The sequence below is a fragment of the Daucus carota genome, chromosome 6, assembly GCF_001625215.2.
Source record: "Daucus carota subsp. sativus chromosome 6, DH1 v3.0, whole genome shotgun sequence".
NCBI classification, from domain to species: Eukaryota; Viridiplantae; Streptophyta; class Magnoliopsida; order Apiales; family Apiaceae; genus Daucus; species Daucus carota.
The window spans coordinates 28,962,399-28,985,774 of NC_030386.2; the positions used below are offsets into that span (position 1 = coordinate 28,962,399).

At 39.0% G+C, this 23,376-nt stretch overlaps 3 protein-coding genes across 3 annotated transcripts; all 3 read right to left on the reverse strand.

Annotated features, from left to right (window-relative positions):
• Window positions 1–1,374: 1,374 nt before the first annotated feature.
• On the reverse strand, window positions 1,375–6,168 carry LOC135147261 (uncharacterized). The gene has a single exon (XM_064080168.1). It carries the CDS (start codon window positions 6,166–6,168, stop codon window positions 1,375–1,377), a length of 4,794 nt encoding a protein of 1,597 aa, XP_063936238.1.
• Window positions 6,169–7,423: 1,255 nt separating this feature from the next.
• LOC108226208 (phenolic glucoside malonyltransferase 1) lies at window positions 7,424–9,490 on the reverse strand. The gene has a single exon (XM_017401154.2). The coding sequence runs from the start codon at window positions 9,455–9,457 to the stop codon at window positions 8,243–8,245; it is 1,215 nt and encodes a 404-aa protein (XP_017256643.2). The 5' UTR covers window positions 9,458–9,490; the 3' UTR covers window positions 7,424–8,242.
• Window positions 9,491–18,324: 8,834 nt separating this feature from the next.
• Window positions 18,325–20,753, reverse strand: LOC108224949 (phenolic glucoside malonyltransferase 1). The gene is made up of 2 exons (XM_017399719.2): window positions 19,230–20,753; window positions 18,325–18,697 (listed from the first exon to the last, which is right to left on the reverse strand). The coding sequence occupies exon 1, from the start codon at window positions 20,659–20,661 to the stop codon at window positions 19,276–19,278; it is 1,386 nt and encodes a 461-aa protein (XP_017255208.1). The 5' UTR covers window positions 20,662–20,753; the 3' UTR covers window positions 18,325–18,697; window positions 19,230–19,275.
• Window positions 20,754–23,376: the final 2,623 nt, after the last annotated feature.

The window sequence follows — 23,376 nt, forward strand, 5'->3', positions numbered from 1 at the left end:
CTGGCCAATGCTGCCGCTGCGGAGGTTGTCCGATGCTGGACTGTTGCCGAGAGGCACATCAAAACGGACCCGGTGGCCGATTTGAACAGCTTCATCAACCTTTATATCCAGGCCAAGGATGATGTCACGGCCGGTAAGGGTGAACCCGAGCCCTTTGAGGGTCTTTCTCCGAGCTTCATCGCTCCAGCTAACCCGGTTGCTCCCGTTGATGCGGCTCTCCAGACAAACAACCTGCCCCCTGCTACTTAGTTATTTTTTCCTTAGTCTTTGGTCACTTGAAAAACAATCTTCTGTAGTTCTAAATTTGCTTGTTCTCGGATTTAGATATTTGTCCGGGGTCTATGTAGACCCGGGTTTATGGATGTTTTTGTTGCCTTTCGTCAGATATCTCCTTGTATCTTTTATTCGCGAATGTTTTTATTTGCTTAGCATATTTCTTGCCCAGGTTGATTGCTTTAGAATAATTTTGCACTTAGAAAATTTTTCTAAGTAGAGATGGTACAGGTGTTCCCGGGTGGAGTATGCCCGAATTGATTGCTTGGAAGAGTTTCGCACTTAGAAATTTTTCTAAGTAGAGACAGTACAGGTGTACCCGGGTAGAGTATACCCCGGGTTGTTGCTTTTAGGACATTTTTGCACTTAGAACATTTTTCTAAGTAGAAATAATGTAGTTGTACCCGGGTAGAATGTACCCGGGTTGATTGCTTGAAATAGTTTTGTGCTCGGAGATTTTTCTGAGTAGGGGTAAGACAGGTGGACCCGGGTGATATATACCCAGATTGATTGCTTAAATGGCTTGCCCTTAGGAATTTTTCCTAAGTAAATGGTTGTTTGGATCGATCCGGGTGGATACTGCCCGGATTGTATGCTTTCTTAGCTTTTGTACTTAGAAATTTTTCCAAGTTAGTGATTGTATGGACCCGGGTATACCATGCCTGGGTCGTATACTTTCTCTTGCTTTTTTACTTAGAAAATTTTCCAAGTTAGTGATTGTATGGGTGGACCCGGGTATACCTTGCCCGGGTTGTATGCTTTCTTTTGCTTTTATACTTAGAAATTTTCCAAGTTAAATGATTGCATGCATGGACCCGGGTAGATCTTTCCCGGGTTGATTGTTTTCTTTTTCTAGCTTTTATACTTAGAATTTTTCTAAGTTAGATGATTGCATGGATGGACCCGGGTAGAGCCTTCCCGGGTTGGTTGTTGATATTGCTTGGTTGCCTTAGAAATTTTCTAAGTAAACATAGATTCATCGGCAGCAAAAGACTTCATTGATATTAAAACTATTACACAGCTTTGAGAACGATCAATAGTACATGATTGCTTTTAGGGATATGTAGCTGTCTTCTAGGATCCTTGTCCTTCTTTCTCGCTCTACTGGTAGAATTTCCTTAACCTGAGTCCGTGCCAGGTGTTAGATACTTCTGACTCGTCCATGTGTTCTAGTTTGTAGGTACCCGGCCTTAGGACTTCTTTGACCTTGTATGGGCCTTCCCACTTTGGCATCAGCTTGCCTGTGTTGGTTGGATCTGAGGCTTCGGTGTCTCGTAGGACCAGGTCTCCTGTTTGAAAGTTCCTGACCCGGGATTTTTTGCTGAAGTGATCCCGGGTCTTTTCCTTGTATTTCTCCATTCTCACGATTGCCTGATCTCGGACCTCATCTACCAAGTCTAAGTTGACCCGGAGTCCTTCCTCGTTGGCGATTTCGTCGAAGTTGATCACTCTGTGGGAAGGTGACCCGACTTCGATTGGGAGCATTGCCTCCGTGCCATAGGCCAATTTGAAGGGAGTTTCTCCGGTGCTCGTCCGAGGACTAGTTCGGTATGACCAGAGGACATGAGGTAGTTCTTCTGGCCACTTGCTCTTGCTTTCTTCTAGCCTTTTTTCAATTCCTCTAAGGAGGATCCGGTTGGTGACCTCTACCTGGCCATTTCCTTGAGGATAGGCGACTGAAGACTTCTTGTGCTTGATGCCTCTTTCAGCCAGGTAGCTTTCAAAGTCCGACCCTATGAATTGGGGTCCATTATCTGAGACCAGGACTCTTGGTAGTCCGAATCTCATCAGGATGTTGTCCATGAACCGGATGACATCTTGCTGGTTGATCGTCCGCATTGCCTTGGCTTCAACCCACTTGGTCATATAATCAATGGAGACAAGCAAATATCTGAGGTCTCCTTTAGCCCGGGGAAAGGGTCCCATGATGTCTATCCCCCATACAGCAAAGGGGATCGGGGATAAAACTGAGGAAGGTAGGACAGGGCTTACCCGGGGCACGTTGCTGAATAGTTGGCAATTCTTGCACTTCTTAACAAACTCGACGGAGTCTTGATGAATTGTTGGCCAGTAGTAGCCTTGCCGGATGATTTTATATGCCAGGCCTTTTGCCGACATGTGATCTCCACAGATCCCTTCGTGAACTTCTCTCAGACAATATTCGGCCTCCTCCGGACCTATGCATTTCAGGATTGGGGATGAGTAGGTCCGGCGGAAGAGTGTTCCTTCTTCGACAAAAAATTTGGCCGCCTTAGCCTTTAGCCGTTGTGCTTTCCCCTTGTCTTCGGGTAACTCTCCCTTCTCTATGTAGTTGATCAGGGGAGTCATCCAGGTAGGGTCGTTGTTGATTTCAAAAATTTCTTCATGCTCTATCGTTGGCTTGTGCAATTCTTCGAAATAGACTGAGCTATCCAGGTCTGCTGAATTTTGGACTAACCTGGAGAGGTTATCCGCTTCAGCATTTTCTTCCCTGTTGACTTGTAAGATCTTGCATCCGGGGATCAGAGTGAGGTAGCTTTTTACCAAGGCTTGATACTTGGTCAAGATCGGGTCTTTGGCAAGGTATTCTCCATTGGTCTGCCTGACCACGATCTGGGAATCACTGTAGATGGTGAGATTTCGGATAGACAAGGTCCGGACTAATTTCAATCCTGCTAGAAGAGCTTCGTATTCCGCTTGGTTGTTGGTTGCCGCGAAACCGAAGGAGATTGCTGTTTTGATGGTGAACCCATCCGGGCTTTTCAGGATTAGCCCGGCTCCTGACCTTTCTGTTGTTGAGGAGCCGTCAACATGGAGTATCCAAGACTCCGGGTTAGGCTTTTCCGGGGCTTCCGGTTCAGTTTCCATAGGAGTTGTCTGGTTTTCTGGGAAGTTGCATTCTACCACGAAATCTGCTAGGACCTGGGCTTTGACTGCTGTCCGGGGTAGGAATGTTAGGCTGAACTGGCTAAGTTCGATTGCCCAGTTCACCAGTCTCCCGGAGATGTCTGGTTTGTGAATGATTTTCCTCAAAGGTTGGTCTGTGACAATCCGGATTTCTCTTCCTTGAAAGTAGTGCCTGAGTTTCCTGGATGCGGTGATTAGTGCAAATGCGAATTTTTCTAAGTTGGGATATCTGGTCTCCGCATCCTTCAAGACTTGGCTAACATTGTAGACGGGCTTCTGTTGCCCGGCTTCCTCCCGGATCAAGGCTGCCCCGACGGCCAAGGGACCGGCAGACAGGTATAGATAGAGAGGTTCTCCGGGTAGGGCTTTTGTCAGGATTGGGGGTTTGGACAGATATGCTTTGATTTCATCAAGGGCTCTTTGACAGTCCGGGCTCCATTCTACTAGTTTCTGATTTTTTGCCCCTTTTAACAATTCAAAGAATGGTAGACATCTTTCAGCAAGTTTGGAGACAAACCTTCGGAGTGCCGCTAAGGACCCTGCTAGCTTTTGGACCTCCCTCTGAGTCCGAGGTGGTTGCATCTCTTGCACAGCTTTGATCTTCTCCGGGTTGGCCTCGATGCCCCGGTTGCTTACCATAAAACCCAAAAACTTTCCGGCTTCTACTCCAAAGGTGCACTTGTCCGGGTTGAGCTTTAGCTTAGTTCTTCTCATGTTCTCAAAACATTCTCTAAGATCTGAAATGTGACCCGGGACCGAAGTGGATTTGGAGATGATGTCGTCGACGTAGCATTCCAAATTTCTTCCAAGTTGATCTTTGAAAATTTCATTCATGGCTTTCTGGTATGTGGATCCGGCGTTCCTTAACCCGAAAGGCATCAGTTTGTAGGCATATACTGCCCGGTGGGTTATGAAGGCTGTTTTGGCTATGTCTGCTGGGTTCATCTTAACCTGATTGTACCCGGAGAAGGCGTCCATAAAGCTTAACATCAGGTGTCCTGACGTGGCATCAATGAGCTGATCAATGCTCGGTAGAGGATAAGGGTCCTTGGGGCATGCTGCGTTCAGATCCGTGTAGTCGACACACATCCTCCACTTGCCGTTTGCTTTCTTTACCATGACTACGTTAGCTAGCCACTCCGGGTATTTGATCTCACAGATGATATCTGCCTTCATTAACTTGCCAACTTCCTCATCTATTGCCTTCTGCCTCTCCGGGGCGAAATTTCTTCGTTTTTGTTTAACAGGCTTCTTTTTGGGATCGACGTCAAGGCTCTGCATTGCCAATGATTCATCCAACCCGGGCATGTCGTCCGGGCTCCAGGCAAAGACGTCTGCATAGCTCCGGAGTAGTTGGATGAGTTCCTCTTTAAAAACAGTATTCAGGCCTTTTCCAATTTTGACTTTCCTTGTCGGGTTGTCTTTTTCGATCAGGACCGACTCGGTCTCGACCGCAGCTTCGACCTTGGTTAATTCTTGTGCCGAGATCATTTGCTGGATTCGGGCGTCAGTGTTCTTTTCCACAAAATCTTGAGCTGAGCTCATGGTTGCTTTCTGGTTGCTTTGTCTGGGATCAGGGTCGGTTGCTCCCGGGTTGATGTTACCCGGGTCGAGTTCGATCACCTGGACTTCTCCTTTGGGGTTTGTTTTCTGGTGAGGCCGATGCTTCTTGTTGCTTTTCTGCTTTTGGAAGACGGTCGCCTTTCTTTTGTTGTCCAGGTGTGTTTCCGCCATGACCAATGCTTGGCTGTAGCACACCCCGGTTGTCGCCGAATCTCCTCTGACTTCCCCTACCCCGAATGGGGTTGGGAACTTGAATTTTAGGTGTGGGATGGAAGTTACAGCTTCGATCTTGTTTAGACCCGGGCGGCCGATGATCACATAGAATTTGATTGTATGGGTGACTTGGTTTGGGGGGTTTCCGAATCGGACCGGGAGATAAAGGGTGCCAAGGACCGGGACGATGCTGTTCCCGAATCCGTATAGAGGATCCTCCCTGTAGTCATTCATCCGGATACTCCCTAGCTCCATTCGATCCATGGTGTGTTTGAATAAGATGTTGGCTGAGGAGCCGTTGTCTACTAGGATTCTCCTTACTTCATTTTCAGCCATGTCAAGGGTTACTACCAGGGCTTGATTGTGACCCCGGGTGACTCCTTCGAAATCCTTACTGCTGAAGGAAATCACTTGTTCGGGGAAGGCTTGGATGGACATCACTTCTTGACAGGAGTCCGGGCTGGGGGGAGGGGAACAGGATCCGCCCAGTACCACGTTGACAACGTTTTTCTGCTTCCCGGATCCTCCTGTTTTGTCAGCCATGTTCCGGGCTATGTATTGTCCCATGTTTCCTTTGCTGATCTGCTCTTCGATGAAGTACTTGAGGGATATGCAGTTTTCGGTTTTGTGACCATGAGTGCCATGATAGTCGCAGTGTCTGTTTGTGGGTCTGCTTTCAGGAGGAGTTTGCATGGGTTTTGGTGGGTAGTAGAAGGGTTTGTCTCTGATTTCTTTGAGTATGTCCTCGCGGGATCTGTTTAGAGGAGTCCATTCGGGCTCTGGTTTTGGTTCCCTGGTTGCTTTGTTTGGACCGGGGTCACTTCTGGACCCGGATCCCTGTTGGCTGGTCCTCTTGGAACCTGATTGCTGGATGAAGTTTGTCTGTCTGTCCGGTTTGAATTTCTTATCCTGGTGATATTCTTTCCGGGGTCTGTCCTCGACCTGTTTCCCTTTTGAGCTTCCTTGTCGGGTCATTCTCATGGCTTGGAGTACGTCGGTTTCCTTGATGAATTTTACGGCCATGGCATAGGCAGCTGCCAGGCTCTGGGGTTCCTTGTTGATCAACTCGACCACATATCTTTCATTTTGTTCCGGGTCCAGGTTTCTTCGGAATATGCTCAGAGCCTCACGCTCATCCAGGTTGGAAATTTTGTTGATTGCTTCCTGGAAACGTTTCATGTAGTCTGAGAGTGCCTCATTGTCATATTGGCGAACCGTTTCCAGGTGACACATATGGAGTTCATGTGTCTTGTTTGCTCGAAACCTTCTGAGGAAGGCCTCCCTAAAATCTTTCCAGGACCCGATGCTCCGGGAGGGGATCCGGCTGAACCATCTCTAGGCCCCTCCCTTGAATGTGGATGTGAAGAAGCGGCATTTGGTCAGGTCATTGTAGTAGTAGATCTGGGCTATCTGTTCAAAATAGTGCAGGTGTTCCTCCGGGTCACCTAGTCCATTGAAGGATTCGAAGTTGTAGTGTTTCATGCCCTTTTGCCGAGGAATGGATTCTAAGGAGTGGCTGAATGGGGTCAGGGTTCCTCCAATTTCAAGTCCGGAATCATTTCCAATTTTCCTGTTGAGCTCATTGATCATGTCCCTGAGGTTGGTTTGCCCCGGTCTCTCATCCTCTTCATCAGAGATGAGTTCGGGTGTTGTTTCCTTCCGGTACCGCTTGGACCGGGATCCTTTTGTCAACTTCTCCTCTTTGAGTTGAATCCGGAGGGCGATTTTTTGCTCAAGTTTTTCCTCTTCCTCTTTTCGGATCTGTTCTTTCCTTTCAGCCAGAATTTTCAACCGGGTTTCCTCACTTTCCTTTTGTTTCTTTTTCTTTGCTTTGTCTCCGATCCGGTCGAAGATGGAACCCCGGGATTGACGGCTGTTCCCGGAGTCCTCGGACTCACCGATGTCCTCAAGTCTGCTGTTGCTTTCCCGGCGATCATGGTACTGCCGGATGGCCTCGGCTAACTCTACATTGGTGAGCTGGGACAGGTGGAGGGTGGTGACCGGGACGTCGGTGTACTTGTACTGGTTCGCTTCGATCGTGACCCGGGCATCATTGGGGTTGATTGCTTGGTTCTCGTCCGGGTTCACATGGGTGAAAAGGGGTCCTGAGGCATGATCCTGGTTCGGGTTGTCCTGGTCTGTCTGAGGGTTGTCCGGGTTCTGGGGAAGACCCAGGTGGGAGCGTGTCCTTTTTGCCATGGTTTCAAGAACTCACACAGGGTATATGGTTGCTGTTTAGGTGGTAGTGCCCACAAATAGTATAGATAGTGACAGGATGACAGAAATAGTGTGTACAGGTAGTCAACTTACTATTTTCGGAAATGCTATAAGTAGTTAAGTGACAAAATGTGACCAGGTGTGAGACAAAAGATTTTATGTGCTACAGACAAGATTAGGGTTTTGCTCAGGCAGGGTTTGCTATCATGCACACATCAAGAAAAATCATGGCTGAAGGTTTTGAGGAGCTTGGTGTTTTACGAAAGCTTACTGGTGTGATTTGGACCCCCGTTTCGGGGGTTTGTTGAAGAAGATGAGTCCAGTGGCACCGTGACCACAGGACAGAGGACACCTTCCCCTCCTTTTAGCGCCAAATGATAACGCCAATCTCCGATCCCGGTCCTTCCTCCGCCGTGGCTGGTGGTTCCGCGGTGTAGCTGCTGGATGGGAGCCTACAAAACAACACCGGAGGGGGGTTTTGACCCCGCGGCGCCTCCGGCGTGAGAGTAAGCGTAGGTTTCGGAAGGATAAAGACTAGAGAAAGTGTGTTATCTATATGTGGTGGGTGAAGGTGTATGTGTGGTGGTTGCTGGTGGCTGGTGGCTGAGAGTGTTTGAATATATGCTGAGTGTAAGTGTGTGTGAGAATGAGTGTAAAAAGAGAGTGAAGTTAACCCTTAAACTCTCGATCCTTGGTCTATTTATAGGCCAAGGATTAGGGTTCAAGGGTGCGTACCTGGATCCTGGTCCTACACGTGTAGGGGTTTGATCCCCCACACGTGTCCAGGTGTCAGCGTAGAAGTAGTATTTTGGAATGTTCCCTGGCTTGTCCCTATCGCCAGTAGTTGACCGTTATGTTTGTTTTTATCATGTCAGTCTGTGCTTTGTGCAGCAGGTGTCGGCTGGTACATGTGCATCCGGGTGAGTAGTAAGTTCCATGTACCCGGGTAAGCAATCATGTCCGGGTTGTATCACCTGTCAAGGCAGGGGGTGCCCTGTGGTGTTGGCGGTTACCCGGGTGGAGGCTCTTCTAAAGGACCCGGGTGTTGCTTCTGAAGGACCCGGGTGTTGCTTAACCGGGTTATACCCTATCAGTTGTAATAATCCAGCTTGGGTGAACCAGCGACACCTAGATACCATTCCCCTCTCATCACCCCCGCGAAATCTGTTGTAAGCAAGGCGTGTGCATTGTTCAAGACTCCTTCCTTATTGTTTAGCTTCGCGTAAAGTGCTGTTCCAATCAATTCAGCAGCAGCAAGAAGACCTTCTTCTCCAGCTAAAATGTCCCTCCTTCCCACTGGCACAGCAGAGAATATGCAATTACCAAAGTATGAGGCAGGCAGCGGTGGATCGAGACGAGCACGACAATCATAAGCAATTCCAAAGTTAAGAGGCTCCTGTTCCATTCCTCCGACCACATCTGCTCTTGTTTTTGCCATACAGGTCCAGACATAAGCACAAACAACAGTGAAAGAAGACACGTATGGGAAATTTTGCTTTTTCTCTATCACCAAGCTTTTTAAGGCTTCGATTTCAGCCTGTTTTAGGACAAATGTTGCACGAGCTTTGTCACCTGATGATTGATCCGGAATGTTCTCCTCCATGTGCTCAGCCATATCCGCCCCTCCAAAATAACCTTTAAACATAGTAGTTAGACCGAGGGGGTCTTTCAGTGAACTCCTATCATAATACGGGCTCAAGAAATCAGAACCTGCAACATCAGATTTGGACGTGGCTTGTTTAGCCCATTCGTGTATGAAATTAAATAAACTACTTCCATCACTAACAGTATGGGAGTTTGTGAATCCGAAACTAATCCCATGATTCGGAAAAACAGTAACTTGAATAGCCAATACTGGAGATGCAAAACATTTTTCTCCAGACTCCTGGAGAAGAGCAACTCCTGAGGGGAGTCGAGGAACAAGTGGTTTCAATATATCCGCGTCACGGACTTGGTTTCCGCAGATATAATTAAAATCATCTGTGCATTCAGCAAACGTGACCGAAACAGAGTCGCCATCCACGTAGCGGATTTGGAACTCTGTTTCGGAATTAGTATTCGTGGGTTTGGTTAAATTTCCAGCAAAGGGAGAGAAGTGTGCAAGAGCATGAGATAATGCAGTTTTGAGATTCAGAACAATGTTTTGTGTGAAGTGATTGGTGGAACAAGGAATGTCGAAGAAGATGACACGGCCTAGAGGATGAAAAGGAACCCATATAAAGTCGAAGAAAGTCAGGGGCAGAGATTTGTCGGCACTGGTATTCGGTGGAGGAGAGACTCTGCAATTCTCTAGCAGTGTTACCATATCTTACAATAATGGAGTCCAAGATATTTTGTTTTTCTTCTGCTATTCAAGATATATACTCCTTCCGTCCCAATCAAATCTATACAGTTTCATTTTTCGGACGTCCCATCATTTCTATACATTCCAAATATAGTAACTTTTAATAATATAAAACACTATTACACCCACTTCTTTCTTTCACTATCTCCATTCAATAATAATATAAACACTATTACCCCCACTATTTTCTTCCATTATCTTAAATCTATCATTAAATATAAATGGATCCCACCACTTTACTCACTTTTCATCTCACTTTACTCACTTTTTACACTTTTTCTTGGTCTCCGTGTCTAAACCAAATGTATACAATCTACCGGGACGGAGGGAGTATATGATACTCCTATGAGTATATGCTACTCCTGCGTCACTGCTCTGTCATTTTTTTCTCTTAATTTTAAAGATGTTATAAATAATATATTTATGTGGATGTCCTTTGGCTTTTCACTAGCCAAACCTTTGGCTTTTCACTAACTAGACCTTTGGTTTACTTATAACTGATTTTGTAATCTTATATAAAGGACATGTGTGTAACACATATGATATATACAATCACATCTTCTCCTTTCTCTCTTGTCTAGCTCTCTCAACAATCTCTTTACATATATTATTACATAACACGTTATCAGCACGATTCGCTATTCTGTTTTGTTTCTATGTTGTAAGATTCGCTATTCGTGTACTCATATTCAAAAGGATCATGATTTGAAAATTTGAGATGGGATAATCGACGAGCACTTATTTTGGTACAAAGAGCGAGTTATACTTTCGGATGGTAAAGGTTTTTATCATTGATTTGGGTAAAGAATTTTCTTGAAGCAAGGGATCTTGAACTTACAAGAATGTAAGATTTTAAGGTACGCCTCCTTTCACTATTCTTTGCATTTTATGATATTATACTAAATAAACGTCTATGTTTGAGTTATATGTTAATCTTGCATTTCTAAAAAAAAAAATAAAAAAAAATCACACTAAATTTGTTGTTCGTCAGAATTAATAGATTTAAGATATTTGTCCATCAATTTTCTACAACTTTAATTGGTTAAGATTTACGATATTATATATGTAAGTTTGTGAATTCATCTACATTTACATATGCATGGTATGACTTCGGTTGTAGGTATTGTAAATTGTTTTCTATCTAGTTTGAGTAACATATATTTACTTAATCTTAATATGTTTGTGTCTCTCTCTGTATATTTGTTATTATTGATTGGTTTGATACTGGCATAGTAAATTGTTTACTTGGCTATGATTAATATCTTCCATGTTATATTATATTTTTAGTGATCATGCTTATGTTTACTTTTGTTTAACTTTTGTGGATGATATTGGTATATGTTTTAGTCCATCGGAATTTATTGAGCTTATACTCGTTGTAAAGGTCTTTTGATCATCTACAATTTTTCTTTTTCGCGTATTTCTAAAATCTGCCTATAAGTATGTCAAAATCTGCATTTTGTGTAATCTGATTATATGATGCAAGTTGATTTGCTGTCACTTTTAAAATTCATAGTAAATTGAATATTGATCCAAATATTATGAACGATACCATTCTGGAAATCTCTTTTCGATATCTACGTTTTGTCTTTACATTCCACTATCATATTCTGTGATTTCGATGTCTTAAATATCAAAATACTATCATAACCAGGAGCTGATTCTACATTTGCAGTCCACAAATATTTGTTTTCTGAATTCATTACTTGTTCGTTTTTAACGAGCCTTACCATTCTGGAAAGGTCTCGGAATATCCTACGTTTTTCGTGTTTTATACATTTCCAGATAAAATGATCTTCATAGAGTAAATTGATATTCTTTGAAACTGTTCAGTTTTGACTTTATCATAATTCTATGACTTTATCATAGAGCAAATTGATACTCTTTGATTTCTGATATTGGATTAATATGTTTTGAGATTATTTTTGATAACGTATCAAGTATGATAGTAGGTTTTCCTAATTTATTAAAAGTCATATATGCATATCTGTAATTCAAAAGTTGATTTCCTTAAAGTCATTATCTACTTCAAATTGAGATTTGAATTGATACTAAGCTTAATTATCATAATAAGCAGATTGTGCATACTAATTAGTGGCATAGCTAATATCTTTATGAAGAATGCAAAAATTCTCTATCATTCTTATTTATGTGAATCATGTGTGACTTTATATCTAGTCGTTGTCTATATATCCTCGATTAATATATATTAAAAAGGTCCTTGCATATCTCTATATTTAATCATTGAATTTATGTGATCACTAAAAGTTTTGAGAAAGTGAAAAACAACATGGTTTATGATTTAGATGAGATGATTTGGTGACCACACACACTACATCACTTATATCAAGTTGTCCTCCTCACATATTAGCATATATTACATATTCATGCTTCAAATACGTGTTATTTCGAAATCTTTATATGATATCTTGGTAAATGATAAAATCATTATGTGCCTTTGTGATTTTTAAACTTAGGATTTTTAAAGGTGATTTTTATCCCACTTGAGCTAAATGATGTTGGTATTATCTACAACACATATTTGACGTTGTTTTTAATAGATTGAGTATATGATTGCAAGCAGAAGTTGCACGAAATAACAACCATAAGTTGTCTCTATATAATAAAATTAGTTTATTTTTTTATCACACATTTTTTATATGTTTAATTTTTGAAGATGAAAGATGTCAACATAGTATATATAATATGTTTAAACACTTGATTACTTTCCATAAGAATGATATAGTAGTATAATATTCAATTTACGAGTTTATCCTAAATGATATAATACCCCTGAAGGATGGTTCTATATAAAGAATAGTATAATATTTGGATATAATAGAATAAATATTATATTGTATCCCGTAGATACAATATTATGAAATTGATGAAATATTTGGGTTGTTAAGTTCATGAGTTGATATCGTGACTAAATGTGGTTTACTAAATTTGAATTATTGATGAAAGGATTATGAATTGCAACAAATGATATCGTACCATAATGTGACAGTATTAGAAAATCAGAGGATATCAACCATGATGGTAGCAATGGTCATGAAATTACAAATACTTTAAATCATATTCTTATTATGTGTATAAGAAATATTTCTCTCGATTGATATAAAGATGACTAGTATCAATACTTCGTATCTAAAATGAGTCATCCAAAGGGGAGGATTATATAGGATGTCTCATTATAATTTTTCTAAATATAAGACTCGGGAAGAGAAAGTATAAAGCTCCGGAAGAGCATATATAAGGCTCCTGAAGAGCATGCACAAGGCTCTCGAAGGGCATATATATTTATCTACTCTCTGAAGTAAATTTTACCCCAGAAGAGCATGTATAGAATTGATGCAATTATACTCTCCCAAGAAAATTGAAGAATGAAATTTGATATGATTATCGCATTGAGATATCAAGTGCCTTTAAATATTATGTCTAATTCATTGCACTAAAAGTAATTTGGAGAAAGATTCTCCACTAATTTATAATAAGTATAATTGAAATTGATTTTGAAGTAAACCAGAAGTTTACTTGAAGTTTACTTATAAGGTTATAGTTTGGCCTGACTAGCTAAGCCATCTTAATGATAAAGATGCGAATAGTAATTAATATTTTATATGGACTTTTGTTGAAGAGCCTGTAGATTGTGAAGTAAACCAGAAGTTTTTTCTTCTCAGTGATACATGTATTATTTAAGGCAAAATTGATCACCAGCAAAGATATAGTTGTGATTTTTCATCTTTGAGAATGAATAGATGAAAATATGACATGAGTTATAAATATCCCATTATTGAATAGTGAGACATGTGAAAAATATACGAAGTTATTATCAACTTGCATCCTGAAGTATGCAAGCTTTGTTATTTGGAATATATGCTTATAATGCTGGTGAATCTTATAACGAGTATTATCTCGTCCATAATAATTGTTGAGTATTTTGTATCACATATTTATCGATTCGCATCATATAAACAATTGTTCTTAATCTCCCCCCATCATAAATAAATTATTTGGTCATCATAGATTTTCCACCACGTTAGTAAGATCGATTCATATATTACATATGAGTGCATTTGGAATCATCAATATGCATTTGTTATGACTTGATGAGTTGTTTTCTCAAAATCAGGGGGAGAAAATAAATAGCCGGTGAAAATAGAAGTATAAGAATGAATTATCATTGCCTCATCTTGATCCTCAAAATAAAGAATATGAACCAGAAGTTCATAAGATATTTCATTTTGATGACCAAAAATAGTGACTATGACACAAACACCGGCTACATATGCTCCTATGATATTAATGTCGCAGAAGGATAACCTCAAGATATTATTATGTCTAAAGAACGCCTGAAGCGTGATAGGCAAGTTGGTTCCATATATATATCTTATACCAAAAAAAGTGAAAAGGAGCAATAATTGATGATGGCTGGATTGAGAAATCAATAATTTTTGAAGGATCTCCGGAAGAGATTATAGATATGACATTGAAGGATCTCCGGAAGAGATTATGGACATGACAAATTAGAGAAAATAAAAGTAATGAAAATTATTGAGATCTCGATATACTATGTCTTGTCCAGAATAAAGTGGAACTATAAATCGAATCGACGTCGATGATATTTATAGAACTTAAGGTTATTGATAACAATGAGGATCATGAAGCAGAATCTGTTAGAAAATATTGATATAATTGGCCAAAGAATAAAGGATATAACTGAGGCAATTATAAAGAAAAATTATTTGGACCAGTAGTCCTCTCACACCCGAAATTGTGAAAATAGTGCGCCGTACGAATCATTATCTCTTAATAGAGAAATATTTGAAACTGCAGTTAACACACCTAAAGGTGTCAAGTCAGTGGGATATGAAAGGTCTTTGTGAAAACAAAATGAAGTTTCAAAATAAATAAATAAATTATTATGTGAAACTCAGATATTTGTATGATGACCTTGTATTGGTCATGAAGATTAATAGTATTTGTGGTGGAAATGATTATTTGATTGCGAAATAGTCCCGCAATATGTGAAGGTTCGATTTAAGTTTTATACGACCCACTTGACAATAATCATCCTAGAAGGATTTTAACTGCCAGAAGCAGTATAACAAACTCTCGAGAACTACACCCTCTCAAATGGAACAGGGATTCGGACCAGCAGTCCAACATAAAATTATTTTGACAAATACATGTTATCATTATATATCAAATTATAGGTGACAACTCATAAAGTCTCTGGCCAGAGCAGATGAAAACTAGTATGTGTTTCTAGTTAACATTGAATTGAGTTGCACCTGATTAAAATACTATATGTTATATTATGTGATAAAATGTTTCTTGGTGTATATATTGGAAGAAGAATTTCTCTTTGGATGAATGATATATTGTCATATGTGAATCCCACAAGGATTATAAATACACGATAGTACACTAACTTTTGTGAACACTTGAAAGAAATTCTCGGTACTGAAGTACCGTATCTAAGTAAACTACAACATATTTTATCATACACGTTTTGACATAATTATAAATTTATTAAAAGTTGGTTTTCCGCTTTTGATTAGTATTCATTGCTGAGTAATTGCTCGCTCTAAAGGCGTGTGAATCTTGAGAGTTTATTCAATCTCCACTAATCAATCTCTTAAGGTTTATAAGTTAATTTTGCAGGAGCAAAGTCCTCATTTCAATTAATATTAACGGTGGATCAAAATTGATTAAATTATATTGGAGTTTTTCTTTTGGTATAAAATGAGTTTTTGCAGGAACTTCTTCCACAATATTTTGACTTCGGCAATCTAAGATGGCTAAAGCTGGAGAAACAGTGTAGCATGACAAGGATGAGAACTCCACCGACTATATATATATGAAAGCTCCACTGAGTGCTTATGATAGCTACAACCCAATGAAGGCACTTTTAACATATATTTGAGAAGTTCTGGAACAGAGGAGCTCATCAACTCAGAGATATTATTTAATATAATCATGAGGGGGAGCAAATGCACGCTGCACTCTTTTTTCCTTATCCATGGTTTTTCCCACTGGGTTTTCCTGGAAAGGTTTTTAACGAGGCAGCATCACGTGCACATTATGAAATAGATATTTTTGTTCCTTCGCTTGGTTTTTATCACACAGGGTTTTTCCAAGAAGGCTATAACGAGACATTATTTCGTTTGACGGACATCCAAGGGGGAGTGTTATAAATAATATATTTATGTGGATGTCCTTTGGCTTTTCACTAGCCAAACCTTTGGCTTTTCACTAACTAGACCTTTGGTTTACTTATAACTGATTTTGTAATCTTATATAAAGGACATGTGTGTAACACATATGATATATACAATCACATCTTCTCCTTTCTCTCTTGTCTAGCTCTCTCAACAATCTCTTTACATATATTATTACATAACAAAAGAAATAATTTTATTAGTCATAAAAAGGAATTGATGATGCAATATCTGGAAAAACAGAGTTTTTTTTATTCGTAAGCAAGTATGTCCGGATATTTAAGACAAAATTGTCGTTAATGTCTGAAAAAATAATCAAAAAAAACCCCTCTAGAATAAAATCTTATGAGAAAAAACTCCGGGGAGAAAAGCTTTACCCCTTCAATCAGCATATATTAATCTCATGAATTTTTTTCACCGACTTTGAAAATTTTGACCCCATATCTATAAGTTAGAAGGTCCCACGGTATCTCACAGCCGACCTAACCAAGACCCTCCTAGAACTCCCAATAACCTTGTACGGAGTAGTTTTTCTCTGTCTGAAATGTTCTCGCAACGACACGTGTACGGCAGCGCCCAGCTCCTTCACCTACGTTCTTCATTTGTGTAGGTCCCCGGATCTTCCAAGACAAAACAAAAACTTTACTTTCTTGTGTAAATCATTTCTCTATGAATTTTTTTTGGTTGTTTTATCTAATTTTTTATATTTTAAATTTTAATAAAAATAATCAATAGATTATATTATTTTTCAAATTTTTCTTTCATTTTCACATTATTTTTACTCCACTATCTCCTTTTAAACATTAAAAATCAATTGATCTCATCACTTCAATCATTTTTCTTTCTCTCTTCTACTATTTTATATATGTTTCTTAACATCCGTGTCTAAACTATAAATAAACAATTGATCGAGATGAGGGATCAATCAACACTATTTTATACATATTTTTTAACATTTATGTCTAAATTATAAATAAACAATTGATACGGAAGGATCCGGAGGGAGTATCTCATTACAAAATATTGGACTATTGGTCCACACTCAACTCATTAATGTCTTGTATGGACTATTTTTTTCCTCTTTAAGTAAGAGGTATAAAAAGTGATATATCTGCCGATGGTCCCCGCCTATAACATGTCGACAGAGCAAGTACAGCATAAAGCATCCACGAATAAACGTGCCTCACTATCATAAACTCCGAAGGACCACCTTTTATTAATACTCCCTCCGTCCCAGTCAATTCTTTACGTTTGGTTTGGGCACGGAGGTTAAGAAATATGTATAAAGTAGTGGAAAAGAGAAAGAAAAGTGGGTGAAGTGGCGGGACCCATCAATTTTAATGTATAAAAGAGAGATAGTGGAGTGAAAGTAGTGTGAAAAGGGTGTAGAAGTAGTGTGAAAAGGAAGAAAAAGTTGGGAAGTGGTAGGACCTATTTACTATTTTTGGTAAATTTTGAAATGTAAAGAATTGGATGGGACATCCCAAAAAGGAAACTGTAAAGAATCTGGTGGGACGGAGGGAGTAGCTTAAAAAATCTTTAACTCATTTATATTTTATTCAAATAAATCAGATTACTTGTTGTTTTCAAAATTATTTGGTCACTTTTAAAATTTATATCAACTAAGGGGGTGTTTGGAAATTAGAGGTTTGAGGTAAAATTAGAGGTTTGGGGTGTTTTAGAGGTTTGATCATTTCAATCCGCTAATGTTAGGGTTTGGTAGTTAGCGGATTGAAATAGAGGTTTGGGCTCAAAAAGCTAGTTTTCAAAAAGCTAGTTTGAGGAGCTTTTTGGATTAGTGGTTTTGGTATGTGTCACAAAAAACTCATCAAACAGCTATTTACCAAACAGTTTTACAAGAAACGGCTAATTCAATCCGCTAGTCAAAACATCTATTTAAATCAGCTAGTCAAAACATCTAATTCAATCCGCTAACAGCTAACAGCTAATTCCCAAACAAGGCCTAAATCATTTATCAATAGCTAAATTAATATAAATAATTTAACTTTTGTTGAATAAACTAATACAAAATTTTCTTTAAGGAAAAAACTAAAACAAAATTTAAAATTAATAATGGAATTAAATTTTGTTTATAGTAATTGACTAATTGATATGTCTAAATTAAATAAATAATGACTGATTCGTACGAACTTAATCACGGCCGAGTGAGATGCTCTCCAAAAATGTCCAAAAATGTGATCGGCAATATAAGGATCACAAAATTGGTACCCCTTGTATTAAGGAAAGATTGTAAAATGAAATACTGCATCCTAAAAATAAAAATATTATCTTGAATATAAGCAATCGAACAACTCAACTAATAGAAGGCCAAGACCCAATAATAATGTGTAGATAATTTGTTATAATGTGAAGTTAATGAGTGTTTCGTGATCATCAAAGAATTCCCTAACCCCAGATTATGTAAATTTGAATGCTTGGTGAAATGTCCAAGAATTATCAATAATGAAGAGCACGATTCAAATCGATACGATTTTACGATAAAACCGTAAACCTTCATTTTTTAAAATTTAAAATTAGAATTGCAACCAAACCATTGGATCGGTTTCAATTTAAAAACCGTGAATAACAAAAATAAAAATATACTTTCAATTAAATAAGTGAAATATTATTAAAGAAATGACCCCCACAACTTTAACATCCCCAAGGCCATGATACTGTAGGATACAACTTTACGGTGCACCTAGAGATTTAAAGCTGGCCAGCCTACAAATTGGCATAACATCTCCTAAAGGGGCTACTACTCCATTACAGCCTACGGGATTATTTAACCACGTCATTTATCCACTCTTCACTGGATCTCGCTTCCAAACAAACAACGTGTCGTAACTCGTAAGAACCCATCGACCTGTCGTAGGAACCCCTTCGGCCCAAGTTGATGTCTGTAGTGTCATCAACTTGTGGACTATAATGTCATCACCTTGTAGTCTCAAGCCAAGTATGAATTGTAAAGAACCTAGTCATCAGTTAAAAACAATTTGAGAGCATGACACATATCCCTCGAAAATCTTAAAACTCAGCTAAGCTCTATACCTATTTTATAGCCCACCAAGATGGTAGCTTACGCAGAAAACAAGGATGGCTAATCCTTAAAAATTCATATACGAAACGGAGGGAAGGTTGGGAGGGGAGAAATGGATACAAAATAATATCATAGAATCTTATCAGTAGATGATAACCCAACGACACAAGACCATTAAATACATGGAAAGATAGACGCACATTCTCTTCGAACACCACAAATAGGCAAGAGAGAAGTTGGGAGGAAACAAATACTATCTAAAAACAAAATACTATTTGTTCCTGTATGAATTTGATGCTTTAGATATTGTATTATTAGCAAACTAAATTATTGTATCATTAGCAAAAATCGCATGATGGGTCGACATAAACATATGTGAGGGCAAGAAGTACTTAAACAACGCATAATCAAAACGAGTGCAAGTCGCTTTTCTACAACACGATAATTTAACAGGTCGCTAGCTAACCTATTATCCAATCAGCAGGTGTTGCAAGCGTGCAATTCAGAAACTTTCAAGTTGAGACTTCCAATCCCTGAGCAAAAATCGTAGAGAAGACATCCACCTCATTCTTAGGCATGATGAACCCAAGTTCCAAGTCGACTTTCGAATCTTTGCACCTTGAAATAGAAAACGGCTCCGAAACAAACTCGAATTTTCTCGGCTTGCCCCAACCAAAATCGATAGCGTTGTAATAATCCAACTTCGGTGAACCAGCAATTCCTAGGAACCATTCGCCTCTCGTTACTCCTGCAAACTCATCATGAAGGCCACTAGCACCTTTCCAGACTCCATCCTTGTTGTTAATCTTTGCAGAAAGTGAGTTTCCAAGCAATTCAGCAGCAGTAAAAAGGCCTTCTTCTCCAGCCAGTACCTCCTTCTTCTCCACTGTAACAGAAGCCAATATGCAATTCCCAAAGTAAGAGGCGGGCAGGGGCGGATCCAAACGAGCACGACAATCATACGCGATCGCAAAGTTGAGAGGCTCCTGTTCCGAGCCTTTCACAACAGCTGCTCGTGTTTTCGCCATACAAGTCCACACATACGCGGATACCACAGTTAGCGAAGAAACATAAGGCAATGCAGGACGTTTCTGTATCACCAAGCTTTTTAAAGCTTCAATATCAGCCTGTTTCAGGACAAATGTGACACGAGCCTTCGTGCCACCTATCGATTGATCTGGAGCGACTTGCTCCATTTGCTCAGCCGTCGCCAAACCCCTGAAATTCCTTTGAATTATTGCACCTAATCCAAGAGGGTCTTCAATTAAACTCCTGTCATAAAATGGGACCTGAAAATTCGAACCATCCTCTTTCAACATAACCTGTTTAGCAAGAGACGCCCATGCCTGTACGAAACTAAACATACTACTCCCATCAGCAACAACATGAGAGTTTGTGAATCCAAAACAAACACCATGGTTCGGAAACACAGTGACTTGAATAGCCAACAAAGGAGATGCCAAACACTCTTCTCCACACACCTCAACACGGCTCTCTCCCGGGAGTTGAGGAACAAGCGGACGTAACAAATCCGCGGCGCGGACTTGATATCCGCAAAATTGATTAAAATCCTCCGTGCACTCGGCAAATATTACCGAAACAGAGTCGCCATCAGCATAACGGATGTGAAAATCGGTTTCGGAATCAGGATTCGAGGGTTTGATTAAATTTCCAGCCAGAGGAGAGAAGTGTTGGAGAGCACTAGACAATGAAATTTTGAGATTCGGGATTATGTTTTCGATGAAGTGGTTGGTAGAGCAAGGAAAATCGAAGAAGATGACACGAGAGAGAGGATGAAAAGGGACCCATATCAAGTCGAAGAAAGTTAGGGGCAGAGATTTCTCGACATTGGTATTCGGTGGAGGAGAGACTCTGGAACTTTCAAGGACGGATACCATTTTTCCCAATCGAGATGAATTACACAGGACTGATTTCTTGACTCTTAATTTTAGCACATCTTTGCAGATTTTATGTGCATGTCAAATTGTATCCACATGAATATTATATACGAATATATGTTAATCTGTGTACATGGATTCGGATCTTGGAATTGAATTTGAATTTAACTTCAATAATTTATATCTACGAATTTTATGTGCATGTCAAGTAATATCGGCATGAATATCAAATATCTAATCATAAATTTCTGTTAAATTTATACTAAATTTTATTATTTTTCAACAAATAAATTTGATTAATTCAAAAATTGAACTTAAACAGAATTTAAATTGAATTATAGAATATTTTCTACAAAATAATGACTGTGATATCTACGTATAATAATCATGTATTCAGATGTGGTTGTACTTTTTAATTATTATTCACAGTACCGAGGAATATTTTAATTGTTCCGTCTTCGAACCGGTCTCCTGAATAATAATCAGGTAACGATCCAAAAAAGAGATGCGTAAGCACTGACATTTATCGTTGGTACTTGGTAGTGAATATTGTACTCTATTAATCTGTTTTCAGCGCAAGCAAAATGATCATCATCTCCTGAATTCAACAAACTATAGCTAAGCCGGCTTGGTTCGTCAAACATCCGGTCATTAACAGAAAGTACCAGGGCCAAAAGTTGACTATCACGTTAATGGCCACATTGGTACATTATGCTTTACGGGCTTAGTCATAAATGCTTGATAATTTTTTTAATTAGTATGTTTTTAGTTTTAATTTTTAAAAGATAAAAGAATAATATTTTTGATAATACTTGATAATGAATTTGTTGTTACTTTCCGTAATTGAAAAATAGTTTATTTCAAAAACATGGATGAGCTTTTTTTCTAAAAATAACTTTTGAATTAAAAGCAATTTTTAAACTAGTTAAAAATTGTTGTTCGGAAAAGTTATTTTAAATATATTAAAAATGAATTCACCTAATTTCTAGTAAAGAATAATATGTATAACAATAATACCAAACCGAGTTAGATAAATAGTTGTATAAAATCAGGGAAGAAAAGGAGGTTTATGTGCTTTAAATAGAGAGGGACGTGTCAATATTTGCATGGAAATGTCATTATTTGCGTGAACATGCCGGAACGGAAGAGATACTCCATTAAACTAGTACTTCCATTAGCAACAATGGGGGAACTTGTAATTCCAACACTAACGCCATTGTTTGGAAATATTGTTACTTGGATTGCCACGCGCACATATTTATTTCTGTGATCAAATATTAAATATCTGAGTAGAGACAAACGGCCTGCTTTCTTTGCCTACTTGGATAGACAATGAAATTTACTTTGCTGAATCACGGGTCGTTATCGTAGACAACCATTCCTTCTAAAATTTTAAGATGTTAAAGAGGCCCCTTTATGGATCTTATACTTTAACACTCCCCCACTCGAAATCCCATTATTTGAGTTGAAGGGTGGATCACGGGCGCCATCTTTAGGGCATAACTTGCCTTCGTGTTCATCTTAAATTATGAGAATATTGGGGGTGGTAGGGACTCGAACCTGAGACCTCCCGCCAAACCTCGCTCTAATACCATGTAGAAAACCTTCTAAAACTTTAAGGGGTCGTTTGGTTGGAGAGGGGGTATGAGGTTGGAATGAGGAATCGGGTTAAGCTGGTATGGGTTTGAGGTATAATATCTGATATCAGGTGTTTGGTTGAGTGGTGGAATGAATATGGTTGAATTATAATATTTATGAGTTATTAATTGTAATTAATTTAAAATATTATTAAATTAATATTTATATATACTTTTGAGTCATTAATTTCATTTTGTATTAATAATCTACATGAAATGATAAAAATAGTAATGAAAATAAAAGGAAAAGAGTTTGATTCCTGAAACCCATGTTTCATACCCACCTCCCTCCTTGGGTATGAAAATCTCATACCTTGTGGGTTTAAGGAATGGGTTTGAGGGAAGAAAATTTTCAACCAAACACCAGGTATGGGTTTGGAATGAACAAAACCCATACCTGATACCAGGAAAGCGTGAACCAAACGACCCCTTTTATGGATCTTATACTTTAACAGTTATCAATTTGACGGCTGAATACCATTCTTTGCCCGAGTTATATTTAGAGCATCTCCAACGGCGTTGGTTATAATCGTTGGCTAAATTGGATCTGTAATACATTATGTAAAATTTGCTGAACCTGTAAGACATTTTGCTACAATGGTATTGGCTATATTGGTTGGCTATAATTTAAAAATAGTATGTTATTAATATTTTAAATTATTAAAATAGAATATATCAGTTCAATATGGTAATAAATGATGTACAATCTTTCTACAGATTTTCTTACAGACCTGTAGAGGTTCGACAAATTTAGCCATCCATAGGAGGTTGGCTAAATTTATAGACAACAGCTCATCATGGTTGGAGTTGAGTTTTTGAAGCTGTTCTGCTAAATCTTTTTATTTTAAGTATGTCAACTCATTTTTTAGTCAAAGGCTTTAGATGGTTGGAGATGCTCTTATATATATAATTTATATTGAGAAGATGCAAATACCCATGGGTGTTTGAATCATGCCAGAGACGTATGGAATTTATCGTTGTGTATTGGTTTATATCTAATTTATTTGTGAAAATTGATCGTAATGAACTGGGCTTTGGTATTACATTGCACAAATTTAGTCATCAGCTCAATTAGTGT

Bases quoted from the DNA above. Each gene is read 5' to 3' on its own strand.
- LOC135147261 (XM_064080168.1), bottom strand. From the start codon at position 6,168: ATGTGTCACCTGGAAACGGTTCGCCAATATGACAATGAGGCACTCTCA.
- LOC108226208 (XM_017401154.2), bottom strand. From the start codon at position 9,457: ATGGTAACACTGCTAGAGAATTGCAGAGTCTCTCCTCCACCGAATACC.
- LOC108224949 (XM_017399719.2), bottom strand. From the start codon at position 20,661: ATGGTATCCGTCCTTGAAAGTTCCAGAGTCTCTCCTCCACCGAATACC.